This window comes from Suricata suricatta, chromosome 8, assembly GCF_006229205.1.
Source record: "Suricata suricatta isolate VVHF042 chromosome 8, meerkat_22Aug2017_6uvM2_HiC, whole genome shotgun sequence".
Lineage (NCBI taxonomy): Eukaryota > Metazoa > Chordata > Mammalia > Carnivora > Herpestidae > Suricata > Suricata suricatta.
The window spans coordinates 117,166,838-117,187,068 of record NC_043707.1 but is presented as its reverse complement, the minus strand read 5'-3'; the positions used below and the strand labels follow the sequence as shown (position 1 = coordinate 117,187,068).

Genomic DNA, 20,231 nt, shown 5'->3' with positions numbered 1-20,231 from the left:
ACAGGCATGAGAGATGACAGGGGCTTACTAAAGGGTTAGGAAGAGGCACCCGCTTCTTTGCCTGGCAAGAGTCATAGATTCCAGCCATGATGGCACATGACTCAGGATTCAGCAGCTGGGGCTGGGAGCCTGCAAGCATCTGGGATGAGGAGGAAGGAACTGGTCCCCGAGCTGTGGGCTCTGCTGGCAGCTCCCCACCCTACTCACCGAGGATGCCTGGGCTGGGGCCTGTGCAGACACACTGCTGCTCGAAGTGCTCCCTTGTCTGTTGGCCACCAGGCTTGCCTAGAAAAGAACAGTTCTTATCACTAGGGTCCCAGATATCCCCTCGTCACTCCCCGAGCTCTCAAAGGAAGGACATTAGGAAGCACTCTACGGGACAGCGGTCAGTTGTCAAATGCCGAGAGTCAAATCCCCATTCTGCCTCATCTGCCTGTGACCTGAAGGACGTGCCTCAGTTTCCTCTTTATAAAGTGCAGATAATAACAGAATCTACCTTGTGGCATGGCGGAAAGGATTAAATGAGGCAAAGCATTTATACATAAGCACTCAAGTGGTTAGCTTGCACTGTTACCCATCTTTCCAGGTGTCTGAAGCCCTCTGCTCCCCCGAGCTCTATCAGCTCGGGCTCACGGGCTCCGCCAGAGAATCATGCACGTGCCATCTGGCTCCCCCCCTCCATGCCGGCTTCTTCTCACCCTTCCAGAGTCAGCTTTCCCGAGAACGAGCAGACAGGCCTTCCCTGGTCACCCAGTGCAGGGTACCCCCTCGTTCATCAGTCAGAGTGGGCTGCTCCTCTTCCGGAGTGCTTATCACAACTCAGAGACTTAGGTATTCTGTTTCCTCGTCTATCTGGGGTTCTGTTTACTTGCTGTCACCTCGCTCTAAGCTCTGAGAAGACGGGATGCACAGTACACTCAGTGCCTGCTATGAACTGGGGCATACAGTAGGTGCATAAAACTTTGGTTGAATGAATGAATGAATGAATGAGTTCCTCTCAGCCACCAAGGACAGACAGGAAGCTGGGTGGGCCACGGCCTTCTCTTGTGGACACCGCCATGGACCCTTGGCCCCTCCCAGTGGTGTGGCAGTGTAAGGAGGCAGGGTCCCCGCGGCCCTTCCTCCTGGGGGCAGGTGGGCTGGGAGTTCCACCCATGTACTCACGACCTGTGTGAGCCTGGGGAAGGTGCCGGACCCTCCCTTGGATGAAGGACCATGACCCTCGTGGCCACTCACGGGGGTTCTGTGAGTGGGGAGGAAGAGACGGCCTGGGGAGGGTGCGCGACACTGGCTCCCCCTCCCTCTCACTCCCACTGTGGCTCTCACCTGCTGCACGGCCGCCAGGCTCTGGAGCTGGGCGCTGCTGAGGTGCTGCTGCTGGAGCGCCGCAGTCTGCAGCATCAGGTGCTGCTGCTGCGCCGCGTACATCTGCTGCAGGTACTGGGCCGCCGTGCTGGGCTGCCTGTGCAGGGCCTGCTGGATCACCTGGGGGAGGGGCGGCGCTGTCAACCTGCTGGCTGCGGACCTGCCCCTTCTGTGCGGATGCCTTGTCAACCCCATCTCCGCCCTGTCTGTGATCACCCCTCGCCCTAGGGAGGCGAGAAGACAACTGTCTTTCAGACTTTATACGCTTCTGCTTCATCTGTCCTGCACATCTTGGGCTCCTGTGCTCCTCTCCATGGCTCTGCTCCTGCGTCAGCTGCCCCCTTGGGGAAAGTCAGAGCAGCTTCAGGCAGTGGGGAGGCGCAGGGAGATAGCGGTCCGGTAAGCCTCGGGGGACACTGGTGTCCGGTGCTAGGCTTGTTTGGCTGCCCCCCTCCCGGCCGTTCCACACCATCGGATTTGGGTGACTAGGACACTGGATGGTGGCAGCAGGGGAACCAAAGACTGATAAGGCAGAGAGAAGGGGGCGGGGGAGGCAGGTCCAAAGGGGGGCGTGGCTATTCCAGCCTTAGCCACACAGCCAGTCACATGAAAACTTACCCAAGGGCAACAGCCTCCCGGCTGGGGCTGCCTCTCAGGGTCTGTCCCTGGCTTCCTGGAAAGTCTTATCTGTCCCTTAGAAGAAGGTCCCCTTGGCCTTGGAGAGCATGCTAGCACCACAGGGGTGACGCGTTTCTCTTGTACTCTCTCCCTCCCCCTCTTTGTCGGTTCCTCTTTCTGACCACCATCACTGTCACTTGGCTTTACTGCTGCTCCTCTTCCCTGCCACCATCTCTAGGAGATGACAAAGGCTGCCTTTGATCCCGCTCCGCACTCTTCACTCCCAGCCCCCCAAAGCCTCTCCTCACCCCCAGGAACAGAGAAGAGTGAATGCCTTTCCCCCAGCCCAGCCCTGAGATCTTCCGTCTTCTTCTCCTAAGCCCCAGAGACATTTCTCCTCTTTTCTCCTTGCCTGGTCACCCTCCACGAGGGTCCTGGCCAGGCTTTGGCCCGCTTGCTACCCTTAGCTCTGCTAAATCCCTGGTCATGGGCCTCTCCCAACCCTGGCTCCTGTCCCCCAACTGGCAGGCTTCCAGTCTGGCTCCCTCTGGCTCAGTGTGGATTTTAAGGTTGGTGGCTCTCGGACAAAACCATCCATGGGCTCACATTTGGGGTACTGTAAAACCAGGCTGATATCACAGATTCTTCATGAGCTCTGGGGTCTCCTGATTTCCCCCACCTCATCTCAACTCCAGATCCTGCTCCCTTTCAGTGTTCTCTCCCCTGGGTTCTGTTTATTCCTTGTCCTCTCTCAGAATTCCTTCCTCTTGTCCCTTTCACCTACGCCTCTCTATTTTCCTGGGACTCCTGGTCTCCCGGGCCCTCCACAGTCCAGGCAGCAGCGGCAGAGACACTGTGGCTCTTCCTCACCGGAGGTTGGTGTCAGGGTGTGGGAACGGCAGGAACCCCAAATCATTCGGCTTGGGTGTGCATCATGACTGTGGGTGATTCTATCTGCCGGGGCAGAACCCCCAGATCCCCTGTACCCAGAGATAGGATAAGGGGTGTATGGATGGCACATACCAACAGGGGCTGCTAGGAACAGTTTTCAAACACTCATGTTCAGAGGGGCGGGGAGGAGGCTAGGTGTGGGGGGGCGGCAAGGATGGGTGCGGGAGACGTGCTTTTATTCTGTGTGAGGCAGGGGTAACTGGGAGAGGGAAGATTCCAGAGTATCTGATGGTATCTTCAGACTCTTTCACTGTGTGCCATGGCCCCTCTCCACCCCCGAATCTGGGCCCAGGGCCAAGGCAGGATGAGGTCACTGGTCTGGTCCTTCCATACTGGATTAGCAGAGTTACTTGGAGTAAACACTTCTCAGCTGCGGACTCTCTTTTCCGTCTATCTTATCTGGGAACCTCAAACAGACGCTGTGCTGGTCACAACCCAGGGTTGGGGGGAAGAATGAGGTTCAGCTTTTCTTGTCTTCACCCGGATGAGTTATTACCTTCTTTGAGCCTCAGTCTTCTCAACCATGGAAGTGTGCCTAGGATAACCATTTTCAGCTGGAGGAGATAAGCCTGCCGTGACCTGGGCAGTGTGGGGCCCAAAGCAGATGGCGATACATGGGCACGACTGCGTTTGGAACTGTGTGTTGTCACCCAGGAGGCCTCATAGCACACGTCACCCGGGAGACACCTTGCAAGCTGCTGCTTTAGGGAGATTGCCTTGGGGTTCCTTTTGGTCCTCTAAGACAGTTTTGTTACGGGGCAATGGTCCTTCAGAGAGTGGGTCTAGATTGTGGCTGAACAGCTCCCAATCATTTCTCCTGCTTATTATTTTTATTTGTCCCCACCCCACTCTCGTTTTACACTTTTGCCTGCCCATCATCCCAAACAGCACTCCGGGATCTGAATCACCAGGCGAGGCAGGAATTCTCCAGGTCTGCGAAGTTCTCCCACTATCCCCAAACCTTCTTGATTGGACCCATCTAGCAGCACGTCTCCTCTAACTGTGCCTAAATATATATCTGCAACCATACTCCCCAGTGCCCATTCCAGAGCCCATGCCCCTTTGCTCCCCCAGACCATGCCAACACGTCCTCCCGGCGAACCCCAACCTGATCAGGGAATACAATCCTTAGGTCAGCTGGAATCTTACCTGCACGGTCTGCCGGTCAGGAATGCCACTGTACACAGAAATCTGGGGCCCAGCGGGGCGGCCACTCCCACCACCACTGCCACTGTTGCAGCCACTGCTGGCACTGCTGGCGACACTGGCACTGCTGGATGTATGGGGGACTGGCAGCTCATTGTCCATGGCCTGTGGGATGGCACGATCAGGGCGCTCTGATGGCAGGAGAGCAGGCAGATGCTGGGAGCAAAGAGGCAAAAGTGAGATGTCACACAGATGCTTCCAGTAGGTCACACACACACACACACACACACACACACCAGCTTTCTATCCAGCAGTGGGGGGACCACTTCTGAACTGAGGTCTGAGACACGCCTACCAGTGGAAGGACAAGGCCAGGTTCACCAGGTGAGAGTCGAAATCAGATCTGCCTGCTTCTGAAGTATATGACTTGGCACCCGTCCTTCTGCTGGAGGGGCCAAAATCCACAAAGAGGTAGATTTCCTACAAATGGCCTTCCCGGTGGTTACTTTAGGGCTCATCTTTCACCACCCTGTCTACCTCTCCATCTTTGGGATGGAGAAACTGAGCAGCAGAGCACTTATTATTTGTCTGTATGTGTATAGCCGATTAGTGGAAGAAACGGGATGAAAAGTCTGAAGAGAACAGAGGAGAAAGAGACAAATAAGAAGGCAGTAAAATAAGCTGACATGTTTATCTGGTTTTGTCTTTCAAGGCCAGAGGAGCTGCCAGCGTGTTTGGAGTCTCTGTTTTCTTGACGAAGTATTCAGTGAGTGCTCTCCGATCTAACGCTGAGCGCAGCACTGCATGAAGCAGTGTGGTTAAAACTGCAGGCTTTGGAATCGGAAAGATTGGGCTTGCGTCCTGGCTCTGCTGCTTACTAGCAGGGAAATGCTGGCAAGTCCCACTTCTCCAACCTTCTGTCTCAATCTGTCAGATGTAAGAGTACACGGACTGGTTAGCAGGACAAAGTAAAATAATGACACAAAGCGCTGAGTGGCATGTCAAGCATATCCTGCGTGCTCCACAACATTGGCTGTTGTTGCGGTTATTAAAACTGTCCCCAGTCCGGTTCCAACAGAGCAGTCCTCTTCCAAGGTGGAACTGGCACAGCCTCCTGGAACCTTCTATCCCTGCCACAAAAGAGTGCCAGGAATTCCCTCAGGGACCATGCTGTGATCTGGATTCAGAGCTGGAAATCTACACGTCCCCTTGAAGCATGTGATGGGGGGCTCCTGGGGAAGGGAGGGGGGAAGGTAGACTCAGATCTGTGCTCAATTTCCCCTCTTTCTTCTTTTGTGCTATTCCTAAAATTCTCATTTCTATATGTGAACTTTTCCTTCTACCTATGCTTCCTATATCTAAAAACAACACTCATCATCCATCATAGACGAATTCTCTGCTTGCAGATTATGCCAGTTTCATACGTGGAAGAAATAATATGGTTTTTCACACTAAAGAGAGCATCGATTAGTACAAAAAACTAAAATAGTCATTAATGTCCTATTGTCTTCTTCCCAGTGCTGCTCCCTTTGGAGGTTGTCAGCTTCTGCCTGGGTGGGTTTCACAGTGAGCTGAACAAAGGAGGGGGGGGTGAAGGCTAAAAGGCAGGGATATGTGGGGTAAGGAAATCCAGGCCACTCCCAGTTGGCAGCCAGCAAGTTGAAATTCAGAGACCTGTGGCTTCCAAGGCAGGACAGCAACCTGCAAACAGTGCTCAGGACCTGGGTCATTGAGCAATGACTTTCCCAAATGTTTGTATGCCTTTTAAAAAAAAAGTTTATTTATTTTGAGAGAAACACAGGCAGCACGAATGGGGTAGGGGCAGAGAGAGAGGGAGAGAGAGAACCCCAAGGAGGCTCCACCCTGTCAGCGCAGCACCCGACACAGGGCTCAAACTCAGGAAACTGTGAGATCGTGACCTGAGCTGAAACCAAGAGTTGGATGCTTAACAGACTGAACCACCCAGGCACCCCTGCATGTTTGCATTTATTGCCACAGTGCAGGGCCTGTGTCCCTAAGTTCCTTTTGTCCAGAGCTACACCAGTTCTGGGCCTTGTTATGGCCATCACTTGTTGAGGATTCTTACAATGAGAACAGCAATGCAGGAGTCAATGAAACCGCAGAATCAACAAGTATTTGTGGCACTCTGCTCAGCTGAAACCTACCATATCTTATGTTCTAGAGAGGGACAGGTTAGGCTCTAGAGAAGGGAGTACAAGGCATAGTTCTGATCTTGTAGAAATTGACAAACTAGTTGTAGAGATGAGGCTCCACTGAAATTTCAAGGATCGCCACCCACAGATCAGAGTTCTGTTCTAACATGAAATATCCCATAGAATCCCAAAGTCTTCTTTTAGTTAAATGTCTCACCTCCCTTTCCTAAAATGTTGACCAGGATTGGGTTTCAGTTCTTGCTTTTATTCTGCCCTAGGAAGTCTCAGTGGAAGCACTCAAAACAGAAAACAGAAAATGAGAAGATGGCAGCAGCCACAGCAAATTAAGGATAGGGTAATCTACACATCCTGAATGACCACGCCCAGCTCTGTTTTAGCTTCCTTTTGCAGCAGCTAGGATGGATCTCGTGCACGAGTGTACTCAATCCTTGATGAGAAATAAAACAGGTCAGAATTCTAAAGAGAGCGTGGGCTTCCTGTAGAGAAAAACTGCACAGGCAAGGATAGCAACTGCTCCTCTGTTGGGTAGGGAGACTTAGCAACATGAGGACACTGACACGGTGTGCTTCCTGAACTCTCTTGCCTGCCTGTCTCCTTCCTTCTGCTGCAAAGCATGCCTTTCCCTTCTCTCTTCATTCTTGCATGCTAAACTTCTGCCCCCATCCCCTCCTCATTGCCTTTTCTGTCTCATTAATTTTTGTCCCCAACCCCCCAGTTTTTTGGATTTCCCATTCTTATTCCTGCCCTCTGTCCCTATCCTCTGTCATATCTGTGCTTCCTGGAGCTGGGCCCATCCTCCTCCCTGGGGAGGATCACACTCACCTGGATTGTACTTTGGCTCTTGACTCTCTCTCAGGCTCTCTAGAGGGAAGGTGTGCATGCATCTCCCCCTCCCCCTCCTCTCTCTCTTACCCAGGTCACATTGAACCTGCGTGGTTGCTCTGCTTTACTGTAATGAGCTCTCTCTCCCCGTTCCTGACCTCTGCTTTCTCCCAACACCGTGTCCTAGCACTGCTCACCTGTCCTTGCCCGTGACTGCCCTCCCTCTGCAACTGGCTCACTCTGCAGCTGCCTGTCTTGCCTCCGGTGCTCTAGCTCTCTCTCCTCTTTCTCGTGGTCTTCCCAGCCTGAGGATCTACCCCCCACCCCCCACCCAGTCCTGAGTCAGCATATTCCCTTGCCTTCATTCAAGGCGTGCTCTAGATAGTGTGTGCGCCAGCCCTCTCCCTCCCTCTCTCTGGCTGGCACTCCCTGTTCTAGCTCAAGCTTTCGATAGCTACCACTGTCTCTCAAGTGTCCACTCCCTCTTTGGCTCTCTCTCACTCACGCAGAGCAGAGGAGGGAAGGACAGACTGCCTAGGAGATGAGGGGACACTTAAAAGGAGAATGACAGTTGAGCTGCCAGAATGCACACTTTCTCGCTCACACAGCATAATGCTGTTCTACCCCACCTTCTACTCAATCACTTCAAGAACCTTCTGCGATCAGCAAGTTCCCAATTCCCCCCAAATCTGAACATCTGCTGAGCGTCTACCACATTCAGGCTGTTCCTGATAAGGTCTGAGGATAGAAAAGAGGTAGAAGACATGGCTCCTCATCTTAAGGTTTTCACTTTATCTTCCTGCCGCCTACCAGCAGCACCCATCAGGGCCAGCCTCTCCACGCCGCCCCGCTAGGTTTTCACTTTTGTAGGCATATCAGAAATGGTGAACCCTAAAGCCTTTTGCCCCAGAAAAAAAATGCACAAACACAAAAATGTGCTTTCAACTGTAGAGGTTAATGAATCTTTTGAAGCCTGTCCACCAACTCTGATCTAAGCAGCTCTGCTAGGTAGAGATATGACAGGAAGTGCAAATTCGAAGATAAAAAGATTATTAGCTACCACATGTTGAGTTCCAAATGCGTGATGGGGACAACATTTGCTCGGGTTCAGAAGAGTGGGGTGTAAGGGATGTGTGCAGTGTGATAGATGGACAGTGGAGGAGGGCTTACTCCAGGCTTTATGAAGCCTAGACCTACGCTGTGGCTGGATAAACAGTTGTGACTGTGAGATGGACAGTTGCCAGCCCATCCCTCTGGGCTTTCTCCAGTGGCTCCATTTTCCTCAGAGAGACAATGTACTAAAGGAGAAAGAGCATGGAATTGGAAGTTGTTACTCTTAACTTTGGGCACCTGCTCAATGTTGCCACTGATGGCCTGGGGCAAGGAGATCTCTCTTAGTTTCCTAACCTGCAAAATGGGCAGTAATGACACCTGGGGGGGGGGGGATGTATGTGTGTGAGTTAATCTCTCGGCTCCATTTCACTTTCTAACGTTTTCAGGTATGCCTCAGAGATACTGTGGGTTTAGTTCCGGGCTACCACAATGAAAAGAATAGCACAATAAAGGGAGTGAGATGAAGTTTTTTGTTTTCCCAGTGTACATAAACGTTATGTTTACACCCTACAGGAATCTATTAAGTATGCAATAGCAGTATGTCTAAAAACATAATGTATATCCTTTACTTAAAAAATACTTTATTGATGGGTGCCTGGATGGCTCAGTCAGTTAAAGGTCCGACTCATGATATTGACTCCGACCATGATCTCATGTTTATGTCAGCATGGAGCCTCCTTGGGATTCTCTCTCTCCCTCTCTCCCTGTCCCTCCCTTGCTTGCACTCGCTCATGTGTGATCTTTCTCTGTCTCAAAATAAATAAATAAACTTAAAAAAAAACCTGAGGGGTGCTTGGGTGGCTTAGTCAGTTACGTGTCCAACTTTAGCTCGTGTCATGATATTGTGGTTTGTGGGTTCAGGCCCTGCATCGGGCTCTCTGCTGTCTACACAGAGCCTGCTTCAGATCCTCTGTCTCCCTTTCTCTCTGCTCCTTTCTGGCTCACTCTCTCTCTCTCAAAAATAAACATAAAAAAATAAAACCAAGAAAATAAAAAAATTTCAGTTTTCAATCCTTCATTGCTAAAAAATGCTAACCATCATCTGAGCTTTCAATGAGTTGCAATCTTTTTGCCAATGGAAGGTCTTGCCTAGACGTTGATGGCTGCTGCCTGGTCAGGATGGTGGTTACTGAAGGGTGGAGTGGCTGGGGCAATTTAAGATAAGACTACAATGAAATCTGCTGCACCGATTGGCTCTTCCTTTCACAAACCATTTCTCTGTAGCATGCGATGCTGTTTGATAGCATTTTACCCACAGTAGAACTGCTTTCAAAATTGGGTCTCTAACCCGGCTGCTGCTTTATCAACACAGTTTATGTACTATTCTGAATCCTTTGTTGTCATTTCAACAATCTTCCCAGCATCTTCACTAGGAGGAGATTCCATTTCAAGAAACCATTTTCTTTGCTCATCCACAAGAAGCAATTCTTCATCTGTTAAAGTTTTATCACAAGATCGCAGCCATTCAAATACAATAATGAAAAAGCTTGGGAGACTGCAAGAATTACTGAAATGTAACACAGAGACACAAGGTCAGCCAATGCTGTTGGGGAAATGGTGCCAATACACTTGCTTGACACACACTTTCCACAAATCTTTGATTTGTAAAAAAAACACAGTACCTGTGAAGGATAAAAGAGCTATGCCCGTATTCCATGGTGTGAGTCCACTGCTCTGGTCTGGTGCCTCTGCTTTCTCGCACCAAATATGACATGCTCAGGATTTCTTCTGTTCTTTAGTTTTGATAAAGCCCAACTTATTTATTGATTTCTTGGTTGCTGCCATATCTAAGAAGCCATTGCCAAATCCAAAGTTATGGAGATTTACACATACATTTTCTTCAAAGAGTTTTATAGTTGTAGATCTTAGATGTAGGCCTTGGATCCATTTTGAGTTAACCTTTGCATACAGTATGAGGTAAGGGCACAACATTAATTCGTTTTTGAATTTGAAATTGTGGTAAAAAATACATCAAATAACATCAAATTTGCCACTCACCATGTTGTGAAACCATTACCACTATCTACCACCAGAACTTCTTACCACCCCAAACAGAAACTACAATCATCTTAGTGGGAACTCATCATTCTCTTCTTCCCCCTGCCCAGCTCCTGGTAACCTCTAATCTACTTTCTGTCTCTATGAATTTGTCTAGTCTAGATATCCCATGTGAGTGGAATCATACAATGTTTGTCCTTTTATGTCTCACTTATTTCATTTAGCACATTTTCAAGGTTCATCCATGTCATAGCATGTGTCCTTTTTTGGCTGAATTCCATTATATGTATATACCACATTTGGTTTATCCATTCATCTGCTGATGGACACTTAAGATTGTTTCCACATTTTGGCTACTGTGAATAATGCTGCTATGAACATTGATGTCTGAATCCCTGCTTTCAATTCTTTGGGGTGTTACCTAGGAATGGAATTGCTGGACCATATGGCAATTCTATGTTCAGCCTTTTAAGGAACTACCCAACTTCATTCTTTTGCCTGTGGACATTCCTGTTGTCCCTGCACCATTTGTTGAGTTACTTCTGTGCTTGCGCCCACACAGCTCCCGCAGCAAGCTTCTCAGTGTGGCATATCAGCCCTCCACGGCTTGACCCTGCCTGCCTCCCTCGCCTCATTTCCCACCTTTCCTCACACTACACTCTCACCCGGTATATGCCTAGCAACCTGAAGACTTGGATGCCTTGTTCCCTGTCTACTGATGTGGTCTTACTCATGCTATTCCCTTCCCCTGAAATGCCTCTTTTCCATTTAGCAACTAACCCACTTGATCTTCAAAACAGCTTGAGTCTCTCCTGTGAAACACTCACTCAGTGCAACCTCCTGTACCACTTCTCTTTCTTCCTTCAATCTAGGTTCTAACATCTTCCATGAAGCCATCCAGTTGGATGGCTTTCCCCACAACACTTTGTGGGCTTACCTCTTTCCTGGCACTCATCATGTAGGATTGCAAGAAAGTGATTTGCTTATGTGTCTGTCTTCCCCACTAGACTCTGAACTCCTGGAGAACAGGGGTCATATCATATTTTCCAAACTACACCTGGTGTTTCATTACATAAATGTTTGTTGAGTAGAACTATCTGAAAGGCACCCACACTTGGTCCTACTTCTCATTTGAAAGCTCAGCGTAATTTCTACCTCATCCGAAGAATTCTCCCAAACTAGTTTAAAACAGACCACTGTTGATTTAATTTCTGCACCTGCCAACACGAGTGACTATACTACTAATAATGGTTATTTACTTAGCTCGGACTGCATGTCAATAACGTAAGAGATACTTTATTTTTTAAAGTATATTTATTTATTTATTTATTTTGAGAGAGTGAGAGAATGCGGGCATGAAAGGGGCATGGGAAGAGAGAGAGAAAGAGAGAACCCCAAATAGGCTCTGCACTGAAAGCATGGAGCCCAATATGGGGCTTGAACTTGGGAACCATGAGATCATGACCTGAGCCAAGATTAAGAGTCAGATGCTTAACTGACTGAGCTACCCAGGCATCCCAAGCGATGCTTTAAATATACTCATAACCTCCCTTATGGTATAAGTTTTATTATCCCAATTTTGTCAATGAGGAACTTATCTAAGTAACTTTTCTAAGGTCATCACTGAACTAGGATTCAAAACTGGGCTTGACTCCAAAGCAAGAGCTCTTCCCACTAACCTCTGGCACTCTGCCCATCATAATGGCCTTGGGCCATTATTCAATGACATTGGGCAAAGCCCCTATCAGAGCGTACTAAACTTTCAGAAGTGGAAAGGAACTGAGATCACTGAATTTAATCTCTTGATTATTTATGTCTATTAAATATTTTATACTTACAAAATAATCTCTCTATGTATAATACATACATAAAAGATAATATGCACGTGTATCCATCAACCAGCTTAAGAAATCAAACACCATCATAATGTCCCTTGTTTTTCCTATATAAAAACTGAGGCCCAGTTTTTGGGGAAGTGGGCCACTCAAGGAGTTATGGCTCCTTTGATGCTCCTCCAGTAGCATGGACAAGGAAGGCACCCTACTAGAAACCTACTAGACTTGTGGTGGTGGTGGAGGTTTACTCAACCAGAGGGTTGTAGTTTGTTCCTGAGGAGAAATCAGAAGTCAGTGTCCTGTCATATGTCACTTTCTCAATGGTCTCCTGGTGGAAGGGAACTTGTGTTGGAGAGAAACAGTGGAATTGGAAAGTGTGGACTGATACGGTAGCATTCAAACTTTTTCTAATATAGTTCCTCTCTTTGAAGCCAGGTTTTCAGTGTTTACCCACTCCTGACTTCTTTCTGCTTCAAAGCTCTGGCCTGTGGGATGCAAAGGAGGAGTTCTGGAGTTGCGGTAAGGGATCTGTGGACTCTAATTATGCCCCCAACACTGGGGCCCCATATTAGAAAATCTGAACCTTTATTTTATTTATTTATTTTTTAAATTTTTTACACTTACTTATTTTTGAGAGACAGAGAGAGGCAGAGCACAAGTAGCGGAGGGGAAGAGAGAGGATGAGACACAGAATCCGAAGCAGGCTCCAGGCTCTGAGCTGTCAGCACAGAGCCCGACACGGGGCTCGAACCCACAAACTGTGAGATCAAGATCTGAGCTGAAATCGGACACCTAACCGACTGAGTCCCCTGGGTGCACTGAAAATCTGAACCTTTAAACTTTCATAGCATCTAGGCTTTCAGCACCTTCTACATGCCTATTCAATTTCCTTTTAATTCCTACTCTGATTTCCTCCCTTCTCCTCCTTCTAACTAGCTCCTTATTTCTTCCCCAAGGCCACCATCCCTATGGACACAAGCTGTGAACCACAGCCAAATCTGATTGATGGCCAACTCCCAGAACCAGAAGTCTGTTTTGCTTTGGGTTCCAGCTCCCCGTGTAGTTTTAGGGGAGCCTCAGCTCGGAAGGCTGTGATTCCTACTGTAGTCAGTTCTCCTCTCCTGACCGCAAGGGGCCGCTTTGAATGACATGCCGACCATACGAGGCTTGGATAGTGATCTTATTACAGGTCTCTGCTGCCCACAGAGCCTGAGACCAGCAGCTGGAGAAATACTGATGGTTCTGCCCTCCCAGGAGCCACCAAGTCTAGGGAACACTAGGCCTTTGTCCCCAGGGTCAGGGAAATCCATTTGCTGCGGATTACAGCTGTGGCAGCGTTTCCGGGGAAGTGGAGGGGAAAGATACGAAAAACAGAACTCTCCAAATCCTGACCCTAAAACCCTTGGGGTAAAGTGGGGTGAGAGCTTTTCCTAATGGAATCGAGACTGACAGGAAATGAGAGGTCTAGTCTGCCCCACAAAGGTTGCTGGTATTATCATTCCAGTAGCGACTTGCGGATGGACAGTCTGAGAGGCCGGCGGAGGGGGTGATGGTGTTCCTTTGCTCTGGCTCTGCCTCTCTTTGGTTGCTTCTTTGACCGAGGTCTAAGTCAACAAGAGCAAAATGTTCAGTCTCTCTAGACTTAGGGGACCTGGGGGAGACTGCCTTCTACCTCTGAAGTTGCTGCATTAACATAAGTATCCTGATTTACACCCGTCTCATTATGCCCCTGGCAGCTGTGTGAGGCTACTGATACACTGGAAGCAGTCCAAATGGATTCAGCTCAAATCTCCTCAAAAAGTTCCCTCTCTTTCCCCAATCCTCTGCATGTGGCCTCCTTCAGTGTCTCTAGAAACCAAAGTAAATAAAGGAATACTAACAAAGACAGAAATGAAGGATGAGAAATTAAAATGGATCGCATAGCCCAAGCAATCAAAACAGAATGATTTCATTGTGAAATAGAGCCACATAAATTTAAATAGACTTTTTTGGAAACCTCACTGTTTTCTTCATAACTTATAGAAAGCACACTGTATCAAGAGTTTCTGGTGGGGGGCGGGGCGCCTTGGTTAAGTGTCCGACTTTGGCTCATGGATGGTGAGTTTGAGCCCTCCATCTGGCTCTCTGCTGTCAGTGCAGAGCCTGATTCAGATCCTCTGCCCTCCCACCCCCACCCCACACGTGTGCGCCCACGCTCGCACACACTCTCTCTCAAAATAAACATTTAAGAAAAAGTTTCTGTAACAAGCTGATGCTCCTTGGTTGAAGCATATGAAGAGGAAAAAGCGTTTGATCACGTTTGGAAGGAACATACGTATAGGTAAGTGACGTTACGCAGGTGCAGATAGGACTGAGGTACAAGAACGGTTGTGTAGACCCTGGCAGCTTTAGTCCTATAGTTCTAAGACAGGGCATCTTCGTGCCTGTGTCTCCTACGGCAGGGACTGGCACTTTTTCTGAAAAGGACCAGACAGTAAGTATTTTAGGCTTGGTGGGCATACGGTCTCTGCCACGACTACTCAACTCTGCTCAGCAAAAGCAGCCGTAGACATGTCATAAGTGGCGTGTGGCTGTGTGCCAATAAAACATTAGTTGCCCAAAAAGGTGGCGGGCTGGATTCAGTCCGCAGGCTGTAGTTTACAGGACCCCTGTCCTGTGGCAAATTCATTTTTATCCATCAGACACATGGCTGGTACCCGTAGCATATTGGTTAACAGCATAGGCTCTTTTTTGTTAGAAAGACTTGGGTTCAGATTCCAACCAGACCACACATTCGTTGTGTATCTGGGACAAACTGTGCCATTTTTTGGGCCTCAATTTCCTTACCAGTAAAATGAGATCACATGGGGCGGTTATATGGATTCAATCATAGCACTGAGGGCAATATTTAGCAAATAGCAAGCATGTGATAACTGGCAAGGTTGTGAGGCCAATTTGGGATTTGGAAAACAATTCCTTTCACCTCAAATTGTGAGGATCCCTTAAATTATTTCTCAACACTGGTCACATGTCATAGTTATGCTTAAAAATCCCTTTATAAAAGAAGCATGGTCCATTTTACCTAAATTTTTGTCTCTTAAAAAAACTGTTTTAATGTTTATTCATTTTTGAGAGAGAGAGAAAGAGAAAGAGAGCATGAGCAGGGGGAGAGGCTGAGAGAGAGGAAGACACAGAATCTGAGGCAGGCTCCAGGCTCCGAGCTGTCAGCAAAGAGCCCAACGTAGGCTCTTGCCAACCTGTGCTCCATCTCACTGATAGTGAGATCATAACCTGAGCCGAAGCTGGTTGCCTGATCAACCATGAGCCAACTATGAGCCACCCAGGCATCCCATGTCTCTTTTTTTTAAAGGGTAGCTTTTCCAGAAAACTCTTTATGAACATAAGACATAAAGAAAGTCAGCCTCTATATTGTGATTAAGAAAATATGCCCAAGAACTTCAGCTTCCAAGTTATGTGACTGAGCAAGTTACAGGACCTCAGGCTTCAGGCTCAACTGTAAATTGGGACAATAATGCCATCTTGTAGGGTTGCTGTATTGGAAGAGTTAATCCATGTAAAGCAGTCAGAACTGTGCCTAGTACCTAGCAAACAATAAATGTTAGCTGCTATCATCATTGTCAACATTTTTATTATTATTGACACAAAGGTTCTTCAGAAAGAACTTTGATTCCAGGGCTTAAATAGAAATGCTATTCTACGGTTGCTCAAGAGACAAATATATATACAAACTTGGATCCAATCATTGTGTTTGGCTGGCGCCTAGCCTTAAGGCTTCCATTATTTTAACTTCCTAGCTAGCCCACACACTCGATGATCCCGTCCTTTTCCCTACCTCATGCCTCCTGGGGGCGCCTGGGTGGCTCAATCGGTTAAGCGTCCGTCTTCGGCTCGGGTCATGATCTCATGATTCGTGGGTTTGAGCCCCGCGTCGGGCTCTGTGCTGACAGCTAGCTCAGAGCCTGAAGCCTGCTTCAGATTCTCTTTCTTCCTCTCTCTCTGACCCTCCCCTGCCCGCGCTCTCTGTCTCTCAAAAAAGAAAAAAACATACTGCCTGTTACTGGCTAACCTGTGTCTCCTCAAAAAGCTTAGGGAGAGCTCCAGCCTCCGGCATGGCAGAACATGAGCTCATTTTCAAGTGGGGTCACTGCAGATATAAGTGGTTACGATGAGGTCATAGGGGAGCAGGGTGGACTCCTAATCCGATATGACTGGTGTCCTTAGAAAAGAATGTCCTATGAAGAGACAGACATACGCAGGGAGAAAACAGCCAAGGGAAGGTGGGGACAGAGATTGGAGTTCGGGGTTCACAAGCCGAGGAACCCCCGGGGCCACCAGAAGCTAGGCAGAGGCGAGGGAGGCCTTTAGAACATGGCCCTGCAGACCGCTTGATACCAGAACAATACCAACAACCGTGAGACAATATGCTTCTGTTGTTTAAGTCACCCGGTTTGTGGCACAGGCTGGAAAGAGCGGAAGTTGGAGTAGGACTGAAGACTATTTCCAGAGGAAAAGATACTTTTATTTCCATCAATAACCTCAAAGTCTGAAAAATCTTTTTTTGTGTGTGTCTCTGATGACATAGTAAATTCTTCCTTCAGTCGGTCCTTGTTTTTTCTTAGTAGAGCTATGCATTCCTGGGATTTGTACTTAGAAAAGTACAAAGGCTATAAAAAAAGACCACTATAAAAATCCCTCCAAAGTTATAAACTTCCAGTTACAAAGTGAAGAACTCCTGGGGAGGCACTGGACAGCTGAGTGACTAGTTTATAAATACTATGCTATATATTTGGAAGTTGCTAAGAGAATAGATCTTAAAATTCCTCATGATAGGAGAAAAGATTCTGTCATGTGTGCTGAGACTTATGGTGATCATTTCACAGTATGTACAAATATCATATCACTATGTTGTACTGACACCTGAAACTAATACAATGTCCTATGTTAATTACACCTCAGTGAAAACAAATCTGCTCCATACTAAGTCTCGTCACAAAGCAGGACTGTGTACACACACACACACACACACACACACACACACACACACACACATGCACACGCGTGGTCCTTCACTTTCCAGGGCTTGCCATTTTCTAAATTCCACCTCAGCCTTGAACTGGCCTGACGTTAGGGCAAACCACGTAGGCTGGTCTTTGTGCTTCTGCCGCTTCCTAACAAGCATAACTAAGTCAGGACAGGGATCATGGACGGCGGCCAGGCTTTCAAAAGAATTGTTCAAGGGCATGGAGATTTGTTTTTACATCCCTCACTAGCCTTCTTTTCTCTTTTACTCCTTGTTCCACTCCTCCAAACTGGGTCATAGCTCAGACCTACTGGGGCCAGGTTGGTATCACTTAACTCAGTGTTGGGTAGCATCTGGGTTAGGGGTCACTTACTTTTAGGAACACTAGTTGAAAGTGCCTTGGGAAAGTGGAGACTATACTGGGTGCCCTGTTTTCCTGCTCCCACCTGGGCATGCTCCCCCGAGAACGTATTCCAAGAGTGTAGGCTTTCTCCTTAGCATTTCCCTTTATGTCCCCTAGAGGAGTTTTGGGAATGGGGCTTTATGGACTTTGATAGATTATGAAGAGACAGACTGCCTGTTAGTCTGTTTCGAAGGCTTTTGTTCTGTATGTAAGTGATCCTTCCCCCATTAGGAGGCCAGTGGTCTTAGGCCTGGTCCTGGGCTGTGAGAATTCTTGCCATTTATTGCTCAGGGACAGGGCTTTGTCTCACGGATTCCTCACAACAACCCTATAACACAGGGATTATTTCCTCATTTTTTCCCCACAAGAAAATTGAGGTCCAGAGAGGACCAGTAGCTTATCTGAGGCCGGGGCGCTGGCAAATGGCAGGTGTAAGATCTGAAGCCAGGGCTGCAGTTCCCTACCCGAGAGACAGAATCACTTGTGTTGACTCCAGTCTAGGCCAGTGGGTTCTTACGAACTGACTTGGCTCCTCTTTCCTTCTGTCTGATAGACTGTCTTTCAAGAGTCGTCTCAAGCAGGGAGGTCAGTCCGTGGCAAACCTGTCAACTCTGATTCCCCCGGAGTCTGCTTTGTATCCTAGAAATCACACATGGAGTAGCCACGGGGGCGTATCTGATATTTGAAGGCCTTTCTCATTCAGAAGTATTCTCGGGTTATCTTACCTTCATGTGGGGCTGGTCCCATTAGCAGTGTTTACAAAATCGTCTATAACTATTTAATTGAAAAGGGATACCAAACAAAAATAACCGTCCCACAGTCCTTTGAAGAGAAGGGACGAAAGACACCTCCCTTTCCTGATTGCCCACCGGGAGCTGGGCACGGTGTCAGGGAGGCAGCAAGACTCAGAAGATGGGGGCGCCTGGGTGGCTCAGTCGGTTAAGCATCCAACTTCGGCTCAGGTCATGATCTCATGGTTCATGGGTTCAAGCCCTGCCCCATCCGGCTCTGTGCTGACAACTCAGAGCCTGGAGCCTCTTTCAGATTCTGTGTCTCCCTCTCTCTGCCCCTCCCCTGCTCATGCTCTGTCTCCCTCTGTCTCTCAAAAATTAAAACATTAAAAAAATATTTTTAAGGGCTATTTTTTTTTAGAGGAAAGAGGAGGAGTTTTGCATTCAGAGAATGCTGCTCTGATTCCTGACTCTGTCCTTGTTGGGAATTCTTAGGTTAGTTGGCCTCCCCGGGCCTCAGTTTCATCATCTGTAAGTAGCGGGAAAGTTTCGTCATCTGTAAGTAGTGGGGAAGTAACTAAGAAGTTGCAAGCAAAGCACCCAGCACCGGTGCAGCAGGGACCAGGCCTTTAAGAACTCTCAGCCTCTCTTTGCTTGATCCTCGGCAGCCTTGTTTCAGAGCGGTGATTCCCGAGGAGGAAGCAGGCTCTGAGCCATAACTCCCCTGAGATCATAAAGCTATTAAGTGGGTCCCAGTAACAGGCGAAGGCCGTGAGAAGACAGGGAAGACTAAAAATTTGGGCTTTTAATCCTTTGCAGTTACTGCACATACTTTCAGTCTGTCTCGATGATCAGCTTTTCACCAGGGTCCAAAAAGCCCTGTTTTCAAATCTTAGGAATTGTCTTCTTAAGTAAAGAAAACCAAGGAAAACAGCCCCCTTACAGGTGAAACTGGAGGAGGTGGTAGCCAGGGTAGACTTAACCACGCTTGTGCGTGCACGTGGGAGCGGGGCGTTCGCACACGTGCGCTCCTGTACAGATGCGGGCCGGGAAGGGAGCGGGAAGCAAGAGGCTGGAAGCTATTACCCGATGAATCAGTTCCCCACAAGGCACCATGCTCCGTGCAGTAAACGTGCTTTAGAAATCCATAAAGTAAGTGATCAATGAACATTCTTCTTGGAGCTGTGTTTCTTGTACACAATGATTGATTTATCAGTTCTTAAGGTGTCCGGATTAATCTTGACTACAGTATATTGTCCACAGGCACACAATTGGAGATTTAAGCTTCCTTTCTCTGCTCCTCCTCCCATCCTCGTTCTCCCTGGGATATTCCCCTCCGTGGGCCCTCACTGCTATGGCCCAGCCCACCATTTAGAAGCTTCAGCCATTCCGAAGAGGCTTTCTCTTGCTCTGCTTCTGCCCTAGCAACTTGTCCTGGCAGCTGTTTCAGAGCTTTGGAATCACAAAGCAATCCCGGAGTCCCCCGGGCCCAGCTCTGGGGCCTTCTTTCCCTCATTTGTCCCAAATAATGGCCTCTAATTGCTATTAACATTCCTCTCCAGCAGAAACAAACTGCATGTCTGTGGTCAGCCTATGATCTACTGTGACCACCAGCCTTTTGCTTCCTATTGTATTTGGAATGTTGCTTCCAAATATATGCTCGCTTCCATTTTCTACCCATACGTTTGCTTTTCCTCCCTTAGCATACCTGTTGGCTTTCAGCTTTTTCTATTTCCAAACCTGTTTTGTTGCTGTTTGCAGGGGAAAATGATCTAAATGTGGTAGATCCCCCTTGATCTCTGCTCTTTCCAGCCAAAGATAACCTTACCCTACATCTGTCCTCAGATTTATGAACGATAGGTAGCTAATTCTGACAGCTAGAGCAGGCAGAAATAAGGCTACAGAGGGGAAAATTGTAAAGAGGTAGATTTCAGCTCAACAGAGAAAAGTACATGCTAACAACTATAGTTGGGAGAAAGTGGAGCGGGCCGCTTTGTGAAGCGAGTTGCCAGTGGGTGGAAGCGTGCAGGCAGAGGCGGAGCAGATAGGCGGCAG

General features: G+C 48.2%; 1 protein-coding gene across 3 annotated transcripts in view; it reads right to left on the bottom strand.

Moving 5' to 3' along the window:
* PHC2 (polyhomeotic homolog 2) overlaps window positions 1-20,231 on the bottom strand; it is a 115,211-nt gene that overhangs the window by 56,169 nt on the left and 38,811 nt on the right. For all 3 annotated transcript variants that reach the window (XM_029949453.1, XM_029949454.1, XM_029949455.1), the window contains exons 2-4: window positions 4,084-4,296; window positions 1,327-1,485; window positions 208-285 (exon numbers count right to left, since the gene is read on the bottom strand). In XM_029949453.1, the coding sequence (XP_029805313.1) occupies window positions 208-285; window positions 1,327-1,485; window positions 4,084-4,242 (396 nt within the window). In that variant the 5' untranslated portion in view covers window positions 4,243-4,296. The remainder of the gene's footprint in view (window positions 1-207; window positions 286-1,326; window positions 1,486-4,083; window positions 4,297-20,231) is intronic.